Source organism: Epinephelus fuscoguttatus, linkage group LG18 (assembly GCF_011397635.1).
Source record: "Epinephelus fuscoguttatus linkage group LG18, E.fuscoguttatus.final_Chr_v1".
Classification (NCBI taxonomy): domain Eukaryota; kingdom Metazoa; phylum Chordata; class Actinopteri; order Perciformes; family Serranidae; genus Epinephelus; species Epinephelus fuscoguttatus.
The window spans coordinates 454,826-480,625 of NC_064769.1; the positions used below are offsets into that span (position 1 = coordinate 454,826).

At 41.9% G+C, this 25,800-nt stretch overlaps 2 protein-coding genes across 9 annotated transcripts in view; one reads left to right on the forward strand and one right to left on the reverse strand.

Annotated features, from left to right (window-relative positions):
* The window catches only part of ralgps1 (Ral GEF with PH domain and SH3 binding motif 1), a 315,193-nt gene that overhangs the window by 80,545 nt on the left and 208,848 nt on the right, over positions 1-25,800 (forward strand). For all 8 annotated transcript variants that reach the window (XM_049604029.1, XM_049604031.1, XM_049604030.1 and 5 more), the window contains 2 exons: positions 1,609-1,701; positions 15,438-15,564. In XM_049604029.1, coding sequence (XP_049459986.1) covers positions 1,609-1,701; positions 15,438-15,564 — 220 coding nt within the window. The remainder of the gene's footprint in view (positions 1-1,608; positions 1,702-15,437; positions 15,565-25,800) is intronic.
* The window catches only part of LOC125905820 (angiopoietin-related protein 2-like), a 71,049-nt gene continuing 65,264 nt past the window's right edge, over positions 20,016-25,800 (reverse strand). Inside the window, exon 5 of the mRNA XM_049604063.1 lies at positions 20,016-25,179. Coding sequence (XP_049460020.1) covers positions 24,980-25,179 — 200 coding nt within the window. The 3' untranslated portion in view covers positions 20,016-24,979. The remainder of the gene's footprint in view (positions 25,180-25,800) is intronic.

The window sequence follows — 25,800 nt, forward strand, 5'->3', positions numbered from 1 at the left end:
TAATTTGTTATGCTGATCTGTTCTGTACGACATCTATTGCACGTCTGTCCGTCCTGGAAGAGGGATCCCTCCTCAGTTGCTCTTCCTGAGGTTTCTACCGTTTTTTCCCCCATTAAAGGGTTTTTTTTGGGGAGTTTTTCCTTATCCGCTGTGAGGGTCATAAGGACAGAGGGATGTCGTATGGTGTAAAGCCCTGTGAGGCAAATTGTGATTTGTGATATTGGGCTTTATAAATAAAATTGAATTGAATTGAATTGAATTGAAAAGCTAAGTATTTTGCCTAGGTGACACACCATCCACCATCCCCACCACCTCCTAATGACAAAGTCAGCTCATATACTACGTCACTATGTTTAGAAATGCCAATATTTTAAGTATGAAATACACAAATGTAACCTGTCTTGCCGAAAAATACAATGTCAACATTTTCTTTTGGCAACTGGGTTGCTAGAAAGATGAAGGAGAATGGTAAAATTGTAGCACAAACTGTCTGTTATAAACATGCATGACAGTTTACAGACTCACATCCTGCCCCAACTGTGACCTGTTGTAGTTTGAACAATTTTCCTGTTTTGCTGTGAGACTGTTATAATGATGTCACTGTATTTTCTAATCTAGGTGATTACTTTTGTAATACAGTCAAGCAGTCTATCAGTAGTTGCAATAAAACCTATAATATTTATTTGTTATTGCACTATATTAACATCCATCTGTAGCCACAATTTATGGATATATGTCAGTCTTAAGCCTTTGTAATACCGGGGAATACTGTATTTTTGTGTTGGTGACACACTGTGGGGTTCGCATATCCATGGGTAGAAACCCTGCTTCAGGCCCAGAAGGATAAGTCTAATGTTATCTTGTATTTTTGTTGATATTAACAATGTGTTAGTCCAACTCTCAATACTTTGTGACTTCCCTTCTTTGTCTGTAGCTCTCAGCTCCAAGCTCATTGTTTGGCCCATTGGAGTTGGTACAGTTTCATTTAACAAAAAAAAAAAAAAAAAAAAAAATGCAATGTACTGAAACAGTCAGTCTTGTAGTTTTTTATCAAACATTGCTCAAGTGGGAGGAAATATTTTCATCTGCAGATTAATCCACATTTTAATTTTTCCAGTCGTGAGTATTTGTGGCAGCTGGACGATGTATGTGGGATTGAGTCGAAATCATCTACAGTGTGTGTGTTTATGGTAATGAAGGAAAGTAGCCAGTGTAGCAATGTGGCTCACTGACCTGTTTTTCATAGGTATTGGACAGCAACAGGGCTCTATCGTACAGAGGAAAAATTATCTATCATATAAGAAGGTTCAGGGTTCAAACGCCCCTGTGTGGAATTCGTATCTGTGGACTTTATCCTACAGTCCAAAGACATGCAGATAAGGTTAATTAGGTAATTGTTGACTGTAAATTGCCCATTGGTGTTAATGTGTGTGTGAATGGTTGTCTGTTTCTGTGTCAGCCCTGAGCTGAAGAGAAAGAGATGGAGGCGTTATTAAAGATATTTATGTTTTTTCTTTTTCATTGTTGTCATACCTGATTCAGATGTATTGTTCAAAATACCAGCTAACTGTGAACTTTGTTTGTAAAATATCTGTTGTTTGTTTCCAGAAACTGTTGGAGCTGAACAACCTTCATTCTCTGGTGTCAGTGGTGTCTGCTCTGCAAAGCGCTCCCATCTTCAGACTCAGCAAAACTTGGGCGGTAAGACATCAGCTCCATGAACTACTTGATGTGGAAAAAAAACAAGTACTTGTTTTGAAATTAGCGTGTCAATCGGCCAGTGTCTGCAAATCATTGTAGTGACTACATTTAGAATTTCTACAGTGAAAAAATTAGATACTAAGACAAAGTTATTCTTTTTACAACATGAACGATTTAAAGTTTGGGGTGAGCTTTGGTGTGGGTATTATAAAGGTTGCATTCGCTAATCTAAGACTGTGTGGACACGTTCATGTGTTTCACATGGTAAAAAAGCTTTGTAAAAACAGTCAACATGTCATAGGAGTCAATCAATCAATTCAATCAATTTTATTTATACAGCCCAATATCACAAATCACAATTTGCCTCACAGGGCTTTACAGCATACGACATCCCTCTGTCCTTATGACCCTCGCAGCGGATAAGGAAAAACTCCCCAAAAAAACCCCCCTTTAACGGGGAAAAAAAACGGTAGAAACCTCAGGAAGAGCAACTGAGGAGGGATCCCTCTTCCAGGACGGACAGACGTGCAATAGAGTCACAGCACTCTGCTTACTGATTGGCTGCAGAATGCAATTGCTGCAGCTTTTCATAGACATTGCATGGCAGCTCTCCACAGACAGCAATTGGCTGCCACTTGCTGTGTTTTTCACTGCTCTAAAAGAAAGGGGTGTGCTGGATTTATAAGCCATTTGCTTTTCCTGCTTTAGTTTCCCAACCATGGTCCGAAAGCACAGGGGGAGATGCTTTGTTTTGTCCCCAGGGCCAGAGTCCTGCTCACTTTGGAGCTAAGCCCCATCACTCCACTAAGCAGCCGAGAAACAAGACATGGGAAACATCTGTTGGTCTTGGAGCTGCAGTGTCAATTTGTGAACAAACTGCAAACTCTAATGAACATTTTCTGTACACACACACACACACACACACACACACCGCTTCTGTAGAGGCTGTGATACACTCTGGCTGTTTTTATACCTCTGCACTGGTGACAGCTGTGGCTGCAAGCTTTATGTTGCCCGTCCATCTGTCCGTCTGATTCTTGTGAATGTGATATCTTGAGAAATCTTTGAGGGATTTAATTCAAATTTGTAGGGCTGTAGTCTCCTGGTCGACTAGTTGATTATTTGGTTGCTATGCTCTTGTCTGACCAAATTCTCATTAGTCGAATAATCGCTGTGTTACTTTCATAAGGAGAAAAGTGCTACAACAACAGCTTTCCAGGATTAATCCATTATTTCCTGCGGCGGGGGGACAGGCTAAGTACCTCTGTTGTTGACAGAAAGTTGAGCTCACCCACCCTCACGCTTAGCGTCGCAGTGACGCAGACCTCCTGTCTGTTTCTGTAAGCTGACACCATGTCCCTCAGTTGAAGCGAAGCTTGTATTTACTTGTATTTCACAGATAAGAAACAATAAATTGTGAAGACAGTAAAGCCTCTACTAAAATAGCATTATAAGTCGTGTGTGTGATTTATCCTTCAGAGATTTATACTTCGGGATTTATCCTGGCTTCATATGAGCAGAGGAAATCTCCGCTCGTCGCGGCTAATGTATACAATGTAAAATGCCATAGGCTGGCACTAATAACGTTAGCTTGTTGTATTTGCTTGGAAAACATGTATAGTATAAGACAGTTGTTTTGTTGGTGAATGTAGTGAGTTGTAAGGGTCCATGTCATTGGGCCGACAGCCCATTGGTTCAACATCCCATTAGTCCGACTGTCCGCGGTGCTGAACGGCTCGCGGCGGGCGTATGGTGCGCTGCGACCGGCTCTGGGTCAGCTGGGAAAGGCTTGAGGCGGAGCAGGCTCACGGCTTAAGTGTTGGTCAGTTTCTTTTTCATTTTAATCCACACCATGATCTTTTCCTGACCCTAACCAAGTGGTTTTTGTGCCAAAATGTAACCAGACCTTAACCACAGGGCATCATGATGATTTCGGAACGGACTTCGTAACAATGGGTTTAATATGGTCGGAACAATGGGATGTCGAACCAATGGGCTTTCGGACCAATGGGCAGTTCCCAGTTGTAATGGAGCCAATTTATGCTGTTACCTTTGTTACATGTTGCTGTTGTTCCTGGTTTTATATGAGAAGAGGAAAAGATCGCTAGACGCTAAGCTAATCTATAGAATGTAAAACGCCATAGACTTGTGCTAATAACGTTAGTATGTTGTATTGGTGGGGGAAGTGTGTCCAGATAAAGACAAGTGTTTGTCTGTCAGTTCTGCGATTTATAATGAAGCCAATTTGTGTACTTGTGTTTGAAATTGTCCCTATTAAGCCATATTTAATCTGTGTTTTGAATCTATATAAATAAAGTTTGATTTGAACTAAACTTTACAGCAGTTAACACAGTCCTCCACCACCGACTAGTGTTTTGGATGTGTAACTGCAGAGTGACAGACACACCACCTCAGAAGTAAAAATAACAGATAACAGATTTTTTTTTTCCCCACAACTAATCGATTAGTTGAAGATTATGTGCGACTTTAGTCGACCTAGATTTTCTTTGGTTGACTACAGCCCTACAAATTTGGCACAAACGTCTACTTTGACTCAGCAATGAACTGATTAGATTTTGGTTGTCAAAGGTGAAAGTCACTTTGACCTCCTGTGAATTTGATATTTCAAGAGGGCCTTGAGGGAACTTCCTTGAAATTGGTACAAACATCCACTTGGACTGAAGAATGAATAGATTAGAATTTGGTGGTTAGAGGTCAAAGATCAAGGTCATTGTGACCTCACAAAACATACTTTTGGCCATAACTCAAGAATTCATATGCTAAGTATGACAAAATTTCACACAGATGTCTAATAGGATATAATTATGAAGTGATGACATTTTATATCCAAAAGGTCAAAGGTCAACTTCACTGCGACATCATAATATTATTCAAAAACACTTTTTTGGCCATTACTCAACATCATGACAGAAAGGGAGACATTTGGTCAGATACTGAATTGGTGACACTAGTCTTGGGTAAAATTGTGCTGATTGTTGAGTAGACTTCCGGTTGGAACACCGTCAAGATGGCCGCATCGCGAGAGAGCTCCCGGTGGAACCAGAGTAATTAGAGAAATTCCCCTATACAAATTGATTAAATAATTCCGACTAAAAGCCTAGAGAGAGGGGATAAGAATCCTACCACCACTCTGAGCAGTAAAAGCCGTCCGAAGACAGGTGGGTGAGAAAGACAGGGGCACAGCAATGTGAATAACTTGCGGCTAACAAGCTCAAGCTAGCAAACAATGGGGTCTGTGTGGAGAAATGGCCGACTTGGAGCTGGTTCTGCAAGAACTAAGAGGGTTTCGCCAAGAAAACAAAGAACAGTTAGAGACAATAAAAGAAGAAATTGTGAAGGCGAATACCAGACTGGACGAAGCAGAAGGGCGAATTGAGAAAGCGGAGGAGAGGATCCAAAACACGGACGAAGTCATCATGGCCATGCTAAAGCTGCACGTTAAGCTGGAGGACAAGTTGCTGGATTTGGAGAGCCACTCCAGACGTGAGAACGTAAGGATCTATGGGGTGCCAGAGGGATCCAAGAAAGAATCAACAACGATGGTCTCATTCGTGGAAAAATTACTCTGTGAGTGTCTCGGGCTAATGGAAGACATACCCGATTTGAAGATTGAAAGAGCTCACTGGTCGGTGGGTCCACAACTGCAGGTGGATGCGCTGCCACACTCCATCATAGTGAAGCTTTTAAGCTTCAAAACGAAACAGACATTACTCAGCAAGGCATGGCAGGGAAAGGGATTTACCTGGCAAGAAAACCACATAAACCTGGACCATGATTATCTACCTCTTATTCTTAAAAAACAAAGAGAATATACAGAGATCCACAAAGTGCTGAAGGAAAAAAAAGCTCAGTTCCAGACCCTCTTCCCTGCCAGACTGCATGTGAGACATGAAGACAGAACCAAAATCACCTGCTGAGAAGGGGTTACACCGTGACGACCACCAGACCTCCAGAAACGCTAATGGAACAGGTCCACCAGCTGACTTGGAGGAGAGCAGATAGGCGAGTGACGAGGGGTACAACTAAAGCCGGACGTGAATTAAGCTACAAGGAGAAGCTCCGAACCTTCAGGAGACCTTCACCGACATCCAGTTGGGACCTAAAGGATTTATGCCCAGCTCAAGGACAGCAGAGTCAAGAGTAAAATCTGTTGAACTGTTCCATAATTGTAATTAGTGGTGGAGACCCACCATTCTATAGACCGATTCGTCCGGGGTTAGTTTTTTTTTTTTCTAACTTTGACTTTCCTTTTTTCTATCTCCCTTTTCGACATGCGACCATCGCAGGTAAAGGCCTCTCTCTCCAGACTGAGGAGGGAGACTTTTCCCTTCGAGCCGCTCCAGATAGCTCAACAGGGTCAGGTTAACAGACCCCTACATTGGGAGTCACACGGACAAATTAAGCTCAGTTGGATGTTAATTTATATGTTAGTTGTTCACTATTTAGTTGTTCATTCCCTGCCGGTTTTTGCAGGGAGATGGAAGCACGGTAGGTTTCTGAGTGAGATGGAGGGGGGAATCGCATAGATGCAAAACAGATCTTTAAAAATAGCTTTGTGTAATATCAATGGTGTGCTCAGTCCAGTTAAGAGGGGGAAAATCTTGTCAAAATTAAAGAAGGATAAAATCCAAATAGCTTTCTTGCAGGAGTCACATCTCAGTGACTGAACATGCTAAATTGAATAGATCAGGATTTAAACATGTTTACTTTTCTTCCCACGGATCGGGGAGGCGGAGAGGAGTGGCAATCTTGATATCCAGTGCTGTAAACTGTAAACATATATCAGAACATAAGGATAACGAAGGCAGATTTGTTTTGATTACAGGCAAAATAGAGGGTACTGTGATGAGTCTCCTTATCGTTTATGTTCCTCTAGGCAGTGACTGGTCCTTTTATAAATGTATACTTGATCTAACGATAACAAAAAGACAAGGGATTTTAATATGTGGCGGAGATTTCAACATTCGGCTAAATTCAAAATTGGACTTATCAAATGGGAAATCTGATGCAAAAAACATTCGTAAAAGATTTAATACTTGGATGCATGAAGTGGGGATTGTGGATGTATAGAGAGAGATAAACCAGACTAGTCGAGAATACACACATTACTCGCATGCTCACAATGTCTACTCACGCATCGACTACTTATTTATGTTTAAAAGAGACCTTTTTAAGGTAGATAATTGTGAAATAGAACCCAGCACTCTCTCAGACCATGGTCCCATCTATATGTCAGTCCACCTAAATAGTAAGATTAGGTCTGCTCTCTAGAGGTTGAATTCAAACATCTTAAATAATCCAGTTATCAAAGATAAACTGAAAAATGGAATTAAGTTGTATTTGGAACATAATGATAATGAAGATATGACTCCACCTATTCTCTGGGATGCGCTAAAAGCGGTGATTAGGGGTAAAATAATAGCCATCTCCTCATATGAGATGAAAATTAGAGAACAAAAACTCAAAAACTTAGAAGATGATTTGAAGAAACTACAGAACAAACATGCAAAAACTCTTAAAGATGACACCAAATCTAATATCACAAAACTAAAAAAAGAAAAAGAGGAAATAAACACACAGGAAATCCAAAAAAGCAGACCTATTCACAAAATAAGAAACCCCACAACAAATGAAATAGAAACTAGCCTGGAGAAAATTCAACAGTGCTTCCAAAAATACTATAAAATATTATATTCCCAACCACACACAAATGATGACCACCAAATTGATGCCTTTTTGTCCCAGATAGATCTTCTGAAGATCACTGACGAACAAAACGTAAAATTAATATCTAAAATAACGAGAAGAAATTCAGTTTGCAAATAGGGCAAATGATAGGGGGGAAGTCGGGGAAGTTGTTGGCCACCAGCAAGACGTCGATCACAAGAAAATGGTTAAAAGTAGAACCACCTACCATTAACTAATGGATTGACATTATACATGAGATTTATGTTATGGAGAAGATATCATTTTTGAAAAAGAAAAATTCTATAGGATCTGGACCAAATGGCCTGAGAATGTAAAACCGATCAGATCTGATTTCATTTGACTGTACTTTTGCTTTGTGTAAACCAACCCTCTTCTTCATTTGATTGTTGGAAAGTTAAAGCTGATATGCTCCCTTGTATTGTTATGTTGTTGTTCATAACTAAAATAACCTGTGATCTGTAAGAGAAAACCCCGGAAGGGCAGTATGGATATTATATATATGTGGAGATTATATGGATGGATGGGTATATGATCTACTATGGACAAAGAATTGCTGTAAATTCTGTCTTATGGAAATTTGCCTTTCCAAATAAAAAGAAAATTAAAAACAAAAAACTGTGCTGATTGTAGGACGTCTCAATACGTGAAATGCACTCAGAGGAGTTGAGGAGAGAGGACGAGCTTTCAGAGGAGACGGAAGCGAGGATATACGAGTGCAGCCTTTGCAGAAGTCTTTTACCAACAAAACACACCGATTGGATATCGGTTATTTATTGGACAGCACAGCGCTGCAGCTGATTGGACTGATCTGATACATCACAATATCACTGTGAATCACTGCCACGTTTTATATTTTGTTTTCTGATTCACCAAGTTAAAAATCTGAACAAAAAAGGAAACAAACAACTTTCTTCATTTATTAGACAATTTCTCTTCATGATCTGTTATATCCCACATCAACTTTTATTATGGACACAATCAACAATCAGCAAATAATGAATAAATCACATAAACACATAGGGTCCTATTTAGATGGTCTAAAGCGGATGGCGGAGGGCGCATAATCCATGTCGCAAGTGTCATTGCTATTTAGATGCAGGCACAGTTGTCATTTTCACGCCCTGCACCCTCGTCGTCTAACTAGCAAATTAACTTGCGCTTCTCTGGGTGTGTTGGTCTAAAAATGAGGACTGGTCAGGTGCAGTCATGGCGCATTGCTAGTTAGATGACTTAAAAAGCAAATGTGCCAGTGACCAACAAAAACGTGGTCTAAAGTCAACGGCGCAGTATTTCGCTGTTAAACAAGTTAGTAATATGTGTCTCTAGGCGGGTGCACAATGTGCGTGCACTCTGCTCAGACACACATGGAGCAGCCACACATATGCAAAAGATAACAAATAAAAATATGATTACAATGTGTAAGGTTATTATTGTGCACATTAAAATATTTATCAGAAACACGTCTTAATGGGCAGTCATTAATTAGAATGATCAAATCGCAGTAATAATGATCATCATAATTTGTAATAATGACAAATGAAATTGTGAAATTATCTGACCAATCAATCATTTTTTTGATTGAAAACCAAAGCCCACACATTGCGTTTATTTTAACATGTTATACTAGGCTACATTATATACTAGGCTACATTATATTATATTATTATATTGTTACCTGAGTGTAGAGAGGACACACATGCAAATAAGAGGCAGAACACAGCTCACTCTTTCCAGTTGGTAGGTCCGCCATCTAACTAGCTCTCCGCCATGCACTCCAATCGCGCACAGTCTTAAAATGCGCTGTCTAACTAGCAAGTGACTGGGACACGCCCATGCGCCGCACGCCTGGCGCGTCGCGTTTTAGACCATCTAAATAAGGCCCATAGTGTGACTCTGAGCAGGACACAGTATGGATTATAAATACAAAAAGCAGGTTGTTGTTCATGTGCAGATGATTGTTGGACAGAGAGAAAACACTGCTGCTCAGTAACTGATAACTTCATCTGTATCTTTATCATTATATATGTATATATAACATTATGTGTGCAGACACAAGCTCCATTAAAAGTTTCTATAGCTGTATATAAAGCCTCTTGAAAGTTGATCCAGCTGTGATCAGCTGCAGTTGTCATCAAGTTGTCTTCATGTGACGCTTCAGGGTAAAAGACGTCTCATTTCTCTAAAGACATATTTCGCGAGGAGACGCGAGGAAGAGTGAGGGAAATGTGGATGCGAGATTTGGTATTCAATTCAGTTTCAATTCAATTTTATTTCTAAATCCCAAGAGGGCACTTTAGCGCGTGTTTTGGCTCCCAGGAGGGCATTTTGGCTGCCAAGAGAGCACTTTAGAGCATGTTTTGGTTCCCAGGGGGGCACTTTAGCGCGCGTTTTGGCTGCCAAGAGGGCGCTTTAGCGCGCGTTTTGGCTCCCAGGAGGGCATTTTGGCTGCCAAGAGGGCAGTTCAGCACGCGTTTTGGTTTCCAGGAGGGTACTTTAGCGCGCGTTTTGGCTCCCAGGAGGGCACTTTAGCGCACGTTTTGGCTCCCAGGAGGGTACTTTAGCGTGTGTTTTGGCTCCCAGGAGAGCACTTTAGCGCGTTTTGGCTCCCAAGAGGGCACTTTAGCGCATGTTTTTCAACAATTGGGCCACGAGGGGGGGCGACCCTGCCCCCCTGTGCATACCACTGCTGTCTGAGGACAAGAGGTCATGAATTTTCCCTCAAATAGTTAGAATTTTGTCATTAAATAAGCTCATAAAATCATTACTACTAAGAGCTAAAGGAATACAAGACTCAACAGAGCTGTGACTTTCTGTCAGCCTGGCTACAGTGCTGAAAAGAAACCTGGGGTTCTTATTTTCCTTGATTAATGATGAGTAATAGTTTGCTCTGGTATTGCGGAGGGCCCTCCTGTATGTTTTGAGACTGTCTTCCCAGACCAAACGAGATTCTTCCAGTTTGGTTAATCGCCAGTTCCTTTCATTTTTTTGCGATATTTGTTTTAATTTTTGGGTTTGGGAGTTGTACCAAGGAGCAAACTTTCTTTGCTTCGTTAACTTCTTTTTAAAAGGCGCCACTGAGTCGAGTGTTGTTCACAGCGAGCCTGCAGCGTTATCGACAAGATAATCAATTTGGGAGAGTTTAAAGTCGGTATGGGAAACCTCTGTTACAGAGGGACATGGTATTAAATTTAAAGCCGGTGGAATCATTTCCTTAAATTTTGCTACAGCACTATCTGGTAAACACCTAGTATAGTAACTGTTGCTGAGTGGTGTGTAATCAAGTAGAAAGAAATCAAAAGTTATTAAATAGTGATCTGATATAGAGGGATTCTGTGGAAAGAGTGTGTTTATGTACTTTCTGACTGAAGCCAATGGAGTCCAATAATCTGATAAACGCAGTAGCGAGGGAGTCATTATCAACGTCAACACAAATTGAAATCGCTGACAATAATAACTTTATCTGATTTAAGAACTAAACTGGATAAAAACTCTGAAAAAATCAGAATATGGGCCAGGAGCACGATACACTATAACAAAAAGAAGTGGCTGTGAGGTTTTCCAGGTTGGATGTAAAAGACTAAGGACGAGGCTTTCAAAGGATTTATAATCTAGTTTAGGTATAAGGCTGATTGGTAGACTGGAGTTAAAAATGGCTTCAACTCCCCCTCCTCGACCGCTGCCTTGATGAATTTGGGTATAACTATGACAGGGAGGAGTGGATAAGATAAGAGATAAGATAAGATACACCTTTATTGATCCCACAATTGAGAAATTCCAGTGTTACAGCAGTCAAGGGGAAAGAGTCAGATTACAGATTTCAACATTTAAAAACTTACAAAACTAGGCTTGGCTGTCATCCTCCTTTCTCCCACCACCTGCACAGAGGCCAGAGAGCATCCCAGGACAGAGCTGGCCTTCTTGATCAGCTTGTCCAGTCTCTTCCTATCTGCAGCCGAGACACTGCTGCCCCAGCAGACCACTCCGTAAAAGATGGCTCATGCCACCACAGTGTCAAAGAAGGTCTTCAGGAGCGCCCCCTGCTGCACTCCAAAAGACCTGAACCGCCTCAGCAGGTAGAGTCTGCTTTGGCCTTTCCTGTATAGTGCTGTTATGTGATTAGTCCAGTCCAGTTGATTGTTAAGCTGAACACCCAGGTACTTATAAGATGTCACCATCTCAATGTCCTTTTCCTGGATGTTCACCGGTGTTGGGGGGGGGGGGTCTGCGCCTGTGGAAATCCACCACCAGCTCTTTGGTTTTCCCCGCGTTGATCTGAAGGTGGTTCCTCAGGCACCAGTCCACAAAGTCCTGGTTCAGTTCTCTGTACTCCCTGTCGTCCCCATCTGTGATGAGGCCGACTATGGCAGAGTCGTTGGAGAACTTCTGCAGATGACAGGTGGGGGTGTCGTATGAAAAGTCTGCAGTGTAGAGGGTGAAGAGGAACGGTGCCAGCACCGTCCCCTGTGGGGCCCCCGTACTGCAGACAACCAAGTCCGATACACAATCCTGGGATCCAGGATGTGAGGTGATTAGCCACCCCTATGTGCTCCAGTTTGTCCCTCAGAAGCGCAGGCTTTATGGTGTTGAAAGCGCTGGAGAAGTCAAAGAACATGATTCTCACAGAGCTTCCGGGCTTCTCCAGGGGAGAAAGAGCTCTATGCAGGAAGAAGGCTGGTAGGCAAACTGCAGTGGGTCCACTGAAGAGCCTACTGCGGGGCAGAGATGAGACAGGACCAGGTGCTCCAGAGTCTTCATGAGGTGTGATGTTAATGCCACCGGCAAAGTGAAGGTGTGGATGTGGGGGGTTGCAGCCATGATGTCTGGGCCAGGGGAGGGGCAGAGTGATCAAATCTATTGAAGAACAGATTCAGATCATTCACCCACTGCTGGTTGCCTCTGGCCTGGGAGTCTGGTTGTTTGTGTCCTGAGATGGTTTTCAGGCCTCTCCAGACTCCGCTGACGTCACTCTGCTACAGCTGTTCCTCCATCTTCTTTTTATATTCTTCCTTTCCCCGCCTGATGTTTCTCCGTAGCTCCTTCTGCATGGCCTTCAGTTCCTCCTTAGTTCCAGAGTTAAAAGCTCTCCGCTTCTCCTTCAGGAGAGCTTTTATATCTGGAGTAATCCAGGGTTTGGTGTTGGAGAAGCAGCATACAGTCCTGGTGGTTACGGTGCTTTCCACACAGAAGTTAATATAATCCGTAATGCATGGTGTCAGTCTGTCAGTGTCCTCCCCATGGGAATCGCTAAGTACCTCCCACACAGTGGTCTCGAAGCAGTCCTTCAGGGCCTCCTCGGCCTCATCAGACCACCTCTTCACAGTGCGGGTGGTTGCTGGTTCCCTATGCACCAGAGGTTTGTAGACAGGCAGAAGATGAGCCAGGTTGTGATCAGCTTTTCGCCGGGGGGGGGGGGGGCTAGGTCTAAGTCAGCCTAACTAGGGGCTGGTACAAGGCAAGCCTGAGCCAGCCCTAACTATAAGCTTTATCAAAAAGGAAACTCTTTAGTCTAGTCTTAAATGTGGAGACGGTGTCTGCCTCCCGGACCACAACAGGAAGATGATTCCACAGGAGAGGAGCCTGATAGCTGAAGGATGATCTACATTTGGAGACTTTAGGGACCACGAGTAACCCTGCGTTCTCAGAGCGCAGTGTTCTGGTGGGATAATAGGGCACTATGAGCTCTCTAAGATATGACGGAATCTGACCATTTTATTGTTTGATTTTTTGGTTTTTATCATTCTTGGAGGCCTGCTGAAGTGTATATCTATCTATGTATTTTTCATAAAGGGGTGGCATTGGTGGTGTTTTTTATTTACCGTGGCATTTGTTTCATAGTTCCTGCTCATTCTACAACATAGAAGACTTTGACATGTTTTGTTTGTGGACATTGGTCTAATTCACCCATTCATTTATTTTTCACCTTTTACACTGAACAAAAATATAAACGCACCACTTTTGTTTTTGCTCCCATTTTTCATGAGTTGAACTCAAAGATCTAAAACATTTTCTATCCACACTAAAGACCATTTCCTCACAAATATTGTTCACAAATCTGTCTAAATCTGTGTTAGTGAGCACTTCTCCTTTGCCGAGATAATCCATCCCACTTCACAGGTGTGGCATATCAAGATGCTGATTAGACAGCATGAATATTGCACAGGTGTGCCTTAGGCTGGCTACAATAAAAGGCCACTCTGAAATGTGCAGTTTTATCACACCGCACAATGCCACAGATGTCGCAAGTTTTGAGGGAGCGTGCAATTGGCATGCTGATTGCAGGAATGTCCACCAGAGCTGTTGCCTGTGAATTGAATGTTCATTTCTCTACCATAAGCCGTCTCCAAAGGCGTTTCAGACAGTTTGGCAGTACATCCAACCGGCCTCACAACCACAGACCACGTGTAACCACACCAGCCCAGGACCTCCACATCCAGCATGTTCACCTCCAAGATCGTCTGAGACCAGCCACCCGGACAGCTGCTGCAACAATCGGTTTGCATAACCAAAGAATTTCTGCACAAACTGTCAGAAACCGTCTCAGGGAAGCTCATCTGCATGCTCGTCGTCCTCATCGGGGTCTCGACCTGACTGCAGTTCGTTGTCGTAACCAACTTGAGTGGGCAAATGCTCACATTCGATGGCGTCTGGCACGTTGGAGAGGTGTTCTCTTCATGGATGAATCCCAGTTTTCACTGTTCAGGGCAGATGGCAGACAGCATGTGTGGCATCGTGTGGGGGGGGTGGTTTGCTGATGTCAACGCTGTGGATCGAGTGGCCCATGGTGGCGGTGGGGTTATGGTATGGGCAGGTGTATGTTATGGACAACGAACACAGGTGCATTTTATTGATGGCATTTTGAATGTACAGAGATATCGTGACGAGATCCTGAGGCCCATTGTTGTGCCATTTATCCACGACCATCACCTCATGTTACAGCATGATAATGCACGGCCCCATGTTGCAAGGATCTGTACACAATTCCTGGAAGCTGAAAACATCCCAGTTCTTGCATGGCCAGCATACTCACCGGACATGTCACCCATTGAGCATGTTTGGGATGCTCTGGATCGGCGTATACGACAGCATGTTCCAGTTCCTGCCAATATCCAGCAACTGCGCGCAGCCATTGAAGAGGAGTGGACCAACATTCCACAGGCCACAATCAACAACCTGATCAACTCTATGTGAAGGAGATGCGTTGCACTGTGTGAGGCAAATGGTGGTCACACCAGATACTGACTGGTTTTCTGACCCCCCCCCCCAAATAAAGCAAAACTGCACATTTCAGAGTGGCCTTTTATTGTAGCCAGCCTAAGGCACACCTGTGCAATATTCATGCTGTCTAATCAGCATCTTGATATGCCACACCTGTGAGGTGGGATGGATTATCTCGGCAAAGGAGAAGTGCTCACTAACACAGATTTAGACAGATTTGTGAACAATATTTGTGAGGAAATGGTCTTTAGTGTGGATAGAAAATGTTTTAGATCTTTGAGTTCAGCTCATGAAAAATGGGAGCAAAAACAAAAGTGGTGCGTTTATATTTTTGTTCAGTGTATTTTGTTTTGTATAGTTTGTGAAAACCAATACCACTCAGGATTTTGTTTGGGCCTGCGGAAAAGTATTGAGTCACATATTGGTAAGAAAGAAAACCAGAGTTTGCCAAATTAGTTTGAATTACTCAGGATGCAGACCTCTGACTCACTGTACAAAGTGCCTCATTAGCCGATACTGCAGTCTACAGCAGACATAAAGACAGAAAAACTGGTGATATATGTCTCTTGACAAATTATCAGTAAGTATATTCCTTTGTAAATTATTCTGTAGCTCAAACAATCCGTAAAAATTTTCATATTACAATAAGGGTTTTGGGACACACGCACCCTGTTGTTTGTGTAAGACATCATGATGTAATTGTTGTGTGTTTGCCATAGTTTCCATTCACGTAATATGTTCTGAAGGAGAAGGACTAATTAAATGTGTGTAATCTGTTCTCTCTGTTGTAGTTGATTAGTCGTAAAGACAAGGCGACATTTGAGAAACTTAACTATCTGACATCCAAGGAAGAGAACTACACCCGCATGAGAGAATACATCCGCTCTCTGAAGATGGTGCCCTGTATTCCTTACCTTGGTAAGTCCTCCATCTGTGCCTCAATATCTTTTCAACACACCCTGCTTTTAATCCTCTTCAAGCCAGTGCTTTCCAAGCCCCTGAACACCTTACACAACATTCTCGTTGTGATTCTACATTGCAGCATCACAGAGACATTCTCATTGGGGTTTCACTTTGAAGATGTGTTGAACTTTGTTATAGGCTTGGAGTGTTCAGCTGCATGGTCCATGATGTTAATCTAGGTGTTGTTGAACGCCTTTAACAGTTGCCCAAATACCCTGAGAGAAGCATATTTCTTTCTGTTCAATTTATTGCTTCATGCAACATGTTATTATATAATTTTATAATGTAGACTTGTGTTGATTTTTACCATTACATTTGAAACAAAGCAACACAGTGCCCTTTACTATGCAGAACCACAAGTGTTACGGAAATGGTGATATACCATTTTATTAATTCTGACTTTACCATAAAAATGGGCATAAATGCATTTGTTTACAATTTATTTTTAATCATAAATAAATAGAATAAATTAATGTGTTGTAGTTTCAGGCAATTTATTGTGTGATCATTTAATGGGCGACAAAAAGAATCATAAAAAACTAATTAATTTACATATAAATGATGGCATTCAAAAATCTGTTGCAGATTCAAAAGAGAAATTACTGGATTCACACACTGAATTAAGAATACAGATTTGAATCAGGCACTTAAAAGCACAATTTCCTTTCTTATTTGCAAGTCCAGTCCCCTGTTTTTCCTTTTCATATATGCTATTTAAATTGAATAATTTCTTCACTTGGACTTTTCATGATTCTTTGGGCCTTGTGCTGGTAAAAAGAAGTAAAACACTGTAAATTAGACATAGGATCTAACAAACTTTCTGATTGGCTATCACCTGGCAAATGTGGGAAGAAGAGGGTGTCAAAACTGAAGCTCAGGATGGATTGATACCGGCTCTCTGTGACCTAATTTTAAGGCCCTGATAACACAGGACACATTTTTAGCAGCTGGGGGCACTTTTTGTCATTGATTTTAATGAAGATGAAGCTTTTTGCTTGTGGTTTTTGCGTTGTGATGTGCCTCATTCTTCTGCGCTCCAAGTGCCTAGCATTTTTGCCCGTAGCGCTCTGAACGCCTCGAGTTGAAAAAACGTAAACTCCGAGCGGAAAAACGGCTCACATCATCTCTCCCTTTTCCCCATTGTCCAATCGGATGATTCGAGAGGCGGGCCTTCTGTGGTGGTTATGACAACAAGTTTACAGCTGGCAAACAATGGAAGAGAAACTGGTGGTAGCCGTTGCTGGACACCCCGAGCTTTACGACTTTACAGACTGCAGTAACCATGATCTCAACAGAAAACAGCAAACATGGAAGCATAGTGCAGTACTTGAAATTTTGGGTAAGTAGTTTTCATACATGGACTTCATTAACAAATAACATAACAGTTGGGTTGCATGCAGTTGATAGCTATGTGCTAAGTGAATGTTAGTTCACTTTCATTGTATCCCTCGACAAGCTGTAGGACATATGGCCAAAGCATAAAACCTCCTATCTGCAAAATGATCCAGGGAAAGTGGGGGGAAAAACTTCCTATCTTCACTTTGCAAGGCACTAATACCTAGTTGGTATTGTCAACACATAATATAGTAATATAGTCCCAAAACAGTGTATTATCTATTGGGTATCCTTAACAAATAGCATTCTGCAAGAAACAAGTTTTTTATAAGTTTTCTCAAAAAAGTGCATTTTTCATATAGGAGGTGTTACTCTTCGGCCATCACTAGCTATCAGCTAGCTAGCTTCTTTTTTCTTCTTTTTTCTTTTCTTTTTTTTTTTTTTTTTACCTTGTTTCGTTAGAGGAGGAGTGCAGATGGAAATGGAAATATCTGAGAGACAAGTATTTGAAAGAAATGAGGGCAGAGAAAGAAAAAGGGAGTGGAGCAGAAGGGGGGAGCCAGAAAAGGTGGAATTGTATGGCTATTATATCATTCCTTGAGCCACACATTAAGGAGAGACCAACAACCTGCAACTGCTCATTTGATCTAGGCAGCCAGGATTGTACTGTTGAGTCTCTCCTACTCCCTATGGTGTCACAAGTTGAGGTAGGTGAAGCAATTCTCAGGGACCTGTTAGGAAGTCTGGTAGTGAGGTCAAAGTCAGAAGGGTCCTTTATACATCAGTCATTTTGGCTGTGTGAACACAGATGTAAATTCGTTTCACTTCGCTGGTGTCTAGTGTGGGAAGCTGGCAGTTTGCTAGAAACTTGTTAATAGTGTCTGAGTCAACAGTACATTTAGATTTATATAATTCTTGGTAGAATCTGGGGATGTTTTCAATTTGCCATTTTTATCTCTGACTTTGTTAATGGCACGAGAGGCTTGTATCTTAGCTGTCCGGCCAACAGGCTGTGTGGCTTATCTCCAAACCCAAAATATTTTTGTTGTGTGTTGTAGAGAATAGAGCCAACACATTTTGTTAGGATGGTATTGTGTTCAAATTTCATTTTGGTAATTGCCTCCAAAGTTGCGTCAGAAGGATTTGCTTTATATAAGGTTTTGAGTTTTACAATATCCATAATCAGTTCTTTAGGATGACTGTCATCTGTTTTCTTTTTGTTGGCTGCAAATTAGATTATATAACTCCTCATAACTACCTTCAGAGATTCCCATAAGATTGAATCATTGACATTGCCAGTATCATTTTCAGAAAGGGAATGCATAATGTGTTTGTCTAGGTAATTTTTAAACTTCGCATCTTGTAACAGCATTGCGTCAAAATGCCATTGTCTATCTTTGCCTAACTTTATCGTCATGGATAGATGGGTGTGGTCAGGTATCAGAATAGAGTGGTACATTATTTTAGAGTTTGATTGTTGAAGCATTTTTGTAAATTGTTTATCTAAGAGAGGATCAATTGTTTAAAGTCTGCACCAATCATAATATTGTCTGAAAAGTTTGGTATGGCATTGAAAACCTTTTGGAGAAAAAAAAAAAAAAAAAAAAAAAAAAAAGGGATCATCAAAGTTGGGGCTATATAGATTCACAAGTGTAATGTAAGTTCAAAGAGCCAGATACAATAAGAAACCTCCCTTCAGGATCAGATATGGTAGATGAATGAATAAAGGGGATATTTTTCCTTAACAATATTGCCACACCCCTTGTTTTGGCATTGACGTTAGACTGTTAAATCTGTTCTATTCAGCTGACCTTTAGTTTATCTTTTAATAGGTGTTTCACATGCATTTCTTGTAGAAACAGTATATCTGCTGACAGAGCTTTAAATGTGAGAAAACTTTTGCATGTTTCATTTAATGGCCCAAACATTCCAGCTCACCATTTTGTACCCTTCCCAGTGTGCTTGAGCTACTGGTGGCTTAGGTGGCATCATAATATGTATAAAGTACAGGTTGCCAGGAATACAGAAAAAGACAAAAAGCAAGTAAAAGCAGCAAACAAAAATGAACAGCCCCATCATAACAAGGCAACTACCCCAAACTTAGTGCTTTACCATACTAATTAACATATTGCGACTAGAGTATACTAGCAATACAGAGACCAGCTTTAACTTCAAACTAGATCCGCATAGCAGTATGAAACTGGGTGATTACGCAGATAACTTTCAGTCTCAGAAATAGTATAATAAAAAAAAGTATAATAAAAAATCAGCATTATATTTATTTCAGAGAATAATGTCAGAGTATATTTCCAACTTTAACAGCCTTGAACTATCAATGAATACAGATAAAGTAACAGATTGTCTGAATGTACAACATTCTGCCCAACATGAAGCCTGCAGGTGCAGTCTAGTGACTACTGTGGAGACTCATGGTGTGCGGCGAGGAAAAGTTCAGCGTCGTCTGGGTTGGTAAATGTGTGTGATGTGCCATCCACCATCATCCTAAAGCGAGCTGGATGCAGAAAGCCACTGCAAATTCTAGACGTTTTATATCTTTCCTTGGCGGTCCATGGTTTCTTGGGTCAGGTCTTGAAAAAAGGGGATCTTGTTCTTGTAGAAGATGGGATGATTCTTGCGGGCCAGCCTCAAGACGAGGTCCTGATATTGTGGGTAGTGTAGCCTGGCGATGAGAGTTCTCGAAGCGACACTGCTGGCATGTCTGGCGGCAAGAGACCGATGAGTACAGTCAACTATACACTCCATGCCGAAGTGTTCCCTTCCCAGTAGAGGCTGTATCAGCTCTGTAATAAACTCTGTAGTAGAGCCCTGTGCGGGACTGTTTTCTCCATCCCACTCCTGCCCGCTCCCGCTGAATTTCTGACCATTACTGCCCGCAACTGCAACGTGTGTGTTACACTCCCGCCCGCACCCGCAATGTGTATGTCCACTCCTGCTTGCTCCCACAAAACTCTGAGAATTTATGCCCGCACAATAATAGAGATGCATTGATTTTGTGTCTTCTCCCGTTCCACAGGAGAAAACAGTCATTTTATAGGCTATTAATAAAGAGATTCATGGGGTTGTTTGTTTCGTTTCCCTGGCCTGCATGTCTTTTGACGCACTGGTCAGGAATAGCGCTCCTATTTCTTTGTTTTCATTTAGTTTTTAATGAAATAAAGGCTGTTTCATATTCTGTTCTCCTCCTCTGTATTTTATTTTTCTACCTTTATATAATCACGCAGTGATTGAGGTTAAGGTCTCTTTACTAAGAGAGACCTGAATAAGAAACATCCTGACAATTCGGATGTTGTGTAATCTGGATCTGGATTAGGATATAGGTCTTCTAGTTTGGGTTTCAGGTGTTTATCTTTGGACTTAAGGGAGCTACAGCGGGACTTCAGCTCATCTAGCCGGGTGTCGTGGTTGTTAACACCAGTTTCAAGTGACAGGACACATTCTCTGGTCTCTGTAACATCTGACTTAAGCTTTTGAAATTTGATGAAAGACTGAAAACTTTGCTTCTAGTTTTTTTGTCTAAGTTTGTGATGGCAAGAAGCAGGTCTGATGGTGACGATTCCTTTGATGGTGCTGTGGAGCCAGCCCCTACTGTTGCAAAACTTGCCTCGTGGATTTTCGCAAGCGAGTCAGTCCTTTGCTCGCTCAAACACACGTCCAGTGTTGTTTCTTTCAGTGCAGTTTTGTCATTCTTCTTGGGGACAGGTTTAGGACGTATTGTGTGTAAAGTTTAGGCCGTAAAGTCCCAAAAAAATCTGTGTTTAAAATTATTATGTGTGGAACTGTCTAAACAAATGTCCACTCCATTGCTGTGCTCTGTTCCAACTGTGAGGGTGGAGGAAAGTAATCGCGCTTTGTTCTTGCAAAGTTACCAGTTCAGCACTTAGTACACTTTATTACTCCTGTGCTTGTGAAGTTCGTTCTAAGACTTTGTTTGAGCTGCTGGTGCTAACTTGTCTGATCTCTGCCACTAAGAAGAGGTTAACACAGAGCAGGGACAGGCACGTCCTCCTGCATCAGTGGCCCTCCTTAAGGGGGATTTATACTTGTGCAGCAGACCCTACACTGTAGCCTACGCACGTGGCCCACACCGTTGTAAGCATTTATACTTGTGCAATGTTGTGTCTGTGTCAGCCTGGAGTTACACCTCCAAAACACTAGTCGACGGCGGGGTTCCTGTGAAGTGCTGTTAAGTTTAGTTGATTCGGAACACACCCAAAACCAACTTTAATCATTTTACATTGTATAAATTAGCCTTGCAATGAGCAGAGATTTCCTTTGCCTATATGAAGCCGGGCTAAATCCCAAAGTATAAATCCTCTGTAAAATTTAAGTAAATAAAAGCTTTGTTTCCACTGAGGGAAATGGTTTCAGCTTACATTTCTGGGGAGATGCATGTCAGACTGTGGAGTAGGATAAGGCGTAGGGTCTATGTCGATGGAGCTCATGATATCACGGTACTCCTTCATCTCTGTTAATTGGACTTGTGATTGTATTCTAATGCTGTGTTCCCACCAAACACGAATTCGCAAATTCGCGTGTCAAGATTACATACAAAGTTAATGCAAAGACGCGATTAGACGCGAAATCGCGCCGGGCGGCGCGATGGACACATCTAGCGCGACGCGATGAACGCAATGGACGCGATCGAGGCGTCTAGCGCGGCACGATAGACGCGAAATTCGCGTCCAACGTCTCGTCGCTTGAGTTGAAAATATTGAACTTTTGAGGCGAATTCGTGTGACGCTGTGCCGCGAAAGCCAATCAGCGTTGAGATTCTCCTGACGTCACTGGCGTGTGTCAACAACGTCCAGTTTTTGACACAGTAATAAACTGCTACTCACCGGAGACAGATGGACAGACGCTCCGCAGCTGAAATGGAGCCGGGAGATCCTGGCGCCAACCCTCGCCAACAGGTCCTCAAACTGGGCCCCAGTCAGCCTGAAGTACCGCTGAAAGCGGCTATCATCCAGACGGAGTTCCTGGAAGAGGTGATGAAACTCGCCGAGCTGGATGCGCTTCTGCAGGATAGGGTGAACCCAAAAACGACGGCGTTTGGCCCTCCAACGCATTTGGGACTTCCAGAGCAGGTACAAAGCAGCGATGGTGGTTATCTCAGCCATGGTCGTCAGTGGCTACCCGGAGCTATATGATACTATGTGTCTACTCTACAGAGACTGCAACAAAAAGGAGCAGGCTTAGGTGAAAGACTCCGAGGAGACTGGTCTACTTGGTAAGTTCTGTAAATATGTGTCTTTAATTAGTTTGCAGTATGGTTGTACTATGAATGTTAGCACTAGCTTAGCTCCAGTTAGCACAGCCGGCTTCCCCGCTACTCGCGCGAATGACGCGATAACGCGAATTAACAAAATGGTCAGGTGTCGAAACTCGGGCGTTACGGGCAGCGTGTTACGAGCGATTAAATCACGTTCATCGCATTTGGTGGGAACACAGCATAAATGTGTGAAGGGCACGAGGGCTTTGATTTTGGGTTGGAGTGATGGAATTGTTGAGGTTACCTACCTGGGAAAGAAGGAGGAGGCTGGAGGAATTTCTTAGTGTCTCAGGTATTAAATGTATCATTAAAGAATAGAACTGATTGAAATGAGATCACTGGAAACAGTCATACATAGTTTATTGCAAGATTGACAACATACAGACTATAAAAATTAATTATTTAAAAAAAATATTAAAAATTAATTACAGTAAATTAAAAATTAATTTACACACAGAATATCTGGTGGTAGTAGAGGGTGGAGGGAATAACTGAGTTGCCCTCTAAACCTCACTGAACTATTATCAAACCCAAATATTGGATGACACTTAATAGGCGAAGGACTTGACAAGTAGAATATCCTGACAAATTAGACAGATTTACTGCAATCTTTTAGGAAATTGTTACAAAAATAAATAACCAGTTTATGTTCTGTAGAACTGATCCTTCTATATATCATACTTACAGAATATAATATAAGTACTAGTAATTATCTGAAGTGCCAGTTTTTTGCCAGCAGACATTTTTGATTTTTGGATATACACCGATCAGCCAAAACATTAAAACCACAGACAGGTGAAGTGAATGACTGATTATTTTATTCCAATGCATTGTTCTGCTGGGAAACCCTTGCTTCTGGCATTCATGTGGATACCACCTGACATGTTCCACCCACTCAAACACCGCTGCAGACCAATTACCCCTCCTCATGGCAACAGTACTCCCTAGTGGCAGTGTCCTCCCAGCAGAAAAAAGCAGCATGCTGGGGGGGCAGAACAATGCATTGGAACAAAATAGTCAAAGTTATTCACTTCACCTGTTATTGGTTTTATTTTCTGGCTGATTGGTGTAAATTTCTTTGTCTTTGCAATGTGATTTCATTCAGCACATAACAAAATCAGGTTATCAACAAAATCTCTAAAAGCACACACAGAGCAGAACACGTGAGATATTACATTCACTTAATGTATGTTTGCCTGTGCTTTTGTTGATTTGTGTGCACTGTTGATTTGACCCATAACTTTACCCTCAACATCGACGGCTCCGCAGTATCCACCTCCCCTCACATCCGAAATCTTGGCGTTATTCTCGATCAATCCCTCAATCCCTCTCCTTCGACCAGCACATTAAACACATAGCCAAAACAGCCATCTTTCACCTCAAGAGTATCGCCCGCCTCCGTCCACCCCTCTCCTCCTCAGCTGCAGAAACCCTCATCCATGCTTTCATCACCTTCTGTCTGGACTACTGCAACAGTCTACTCTATGGCTCATCTTCAAAAACCCTCAATAAGCTCCAGTGTATAATAATAATAATAATAATAATAATAATAATTTTATTTATAGAGCACTTTCCATCAAAGTGCTGTACAGTTGCAGAACGTTTAAAAACATGTGAAAACAGGCATAACAATAATAATAATAAAACAACAATTCAAACATGAATAAAAGAAAAGGCACAAACACCTACTCATACGTGGCAGCATACAGGTGGGTCTTAAGCTTGGCTTTAAAAACCTCAACTGAACATGACTGCCTGATGTCCAAGGGAAGACTGTTCCATAAAGTAGGTGCGCGGAAGGAAAAAGCCCGCTCACCTGCTGTTTTTTTATTCACTTTTGGGACACTCAGATAATCACTCGCCTGGGAGCGCAAAGGTCGTATGGGTACATAAGTGTTAACAAGTTCTGACATATAAATTGGAGCAAGACCATTTACAATTTTGTAAGTCAACAACAGCACCTTGAAATCGGCTCTGACCCGAACAGGGAGCCAATGAAGAGAGGCCAATACAGGGCTAACGTGTTCATAGCGGGATAGTCCAGTCAGCAAACGGGCTGCTGCGTTTTGGACCAACTGCAGACCACGAAAGCTCTTCTTGGGCAGCCCAGATAAAAGCACATTACAATAATCTAGCCTTGAAGTTACAAAGGCATGAATAAGAGTCTCTGCATCTTTCAAGGAGAGGAGTGATCTGATCTTAGAAATTTTTTTTTTGCAGAACTCTGCTGCTCGGCTACTCACCCACTCTCTCACCCGTGACCTCCTCACCCCCGTTCTCCATAAGATCCACTGGCTCCCCATCCCCCAGAGAATCCACTTAAAAATCCTCCTTATAACATACAAAGCCCTCAATAACCAGGCCCCACCCTATCTGTCTGAGTTCCTCCATCATCACGCTCCCACCTGCACACTCCGCTCTGCTGATGCCAACCTCCTGTCCCACCCCACCCGAACCAAGCATAAATCCTGGGGGGACATAATGTACCATTATTATTATTATTAATAATAATAAAAAAAAGCAAAAATCTATGCCTGTAGGATGAATAAAACAACAAAATGCTGCACAGCTCCTATTGCATTACAGCATGAGCCTTTGCAATTTCAAGCTATATTATCAGCATAAAGCAACCAATAGCAAAAACAAACAAAACAAAAACTAAAAACAAAGACTGACATTTAAAATTAAGAATTCATACTTTTTGTGATAAAGAAATGGAAACCCCTGTGAGATTTTGTGTTAGTGTTAATGGAAGGTGTTGGCATTGGGTCGTATCATCATGGTCACTTTCTTCAGAGAATAAGCTCCTCCTCTGAACTCGGCCCAGTATACCCCATCCTGGTTACGGCTGCGGTAATGCCCATTGCGGTACCACACACCATTAAGGTTGGAATGAGCACAGGCATTATACCACCACCCTCCCTTCTGGTAGTGTGCGCAGTTACCTGGAGACAAAAGAAATCAAATCAGAACTACTAGTATACCAGCTCTGATATTCTCTCATTCAAAACATTAAATCTGGAACAGGATGAGTCTCATGTTTTGCTTTCTAGGATCAGATAAACCATCTTACTTTGTGCTAGTTTATCAAAGTAACATACAATTAGATCACCTTGTTTCAGATACGGGCTTTTCAAGATTACCAGATATGAATAACCAGTGCTCTAAAATGGGCTACACATCACAGTGGACACGTGCTACGTAAAAAAAAACAGGTACAATAGCCAGCGTGGCCTCACTTAAAGTGTTTTTATTTGTGGAGACTGAAAAAAAGCATGGGGAATACAACTGTTAGAAAATACTTTGGAATGTGTCATTGTAATTAATACAAAGTAATGAATAAAAGTTCAAATTTAAAGTACTAATCCTAAAGATTTTCATTTGAATAAATGTCTGGTAAGTCATTATAACGGAATGAGGTAACACAATGGTGACTGCCCTGATGCCCATTGTGTTTGCAGTTTTATGAACTGGGTGCCTGCGGCAACAATACCAGGAAAACTCACCAGTGGCATACAGACATTAACCTCCTAAGACCTCGGCTTTGGTTTGGCTTGCATTTTAGA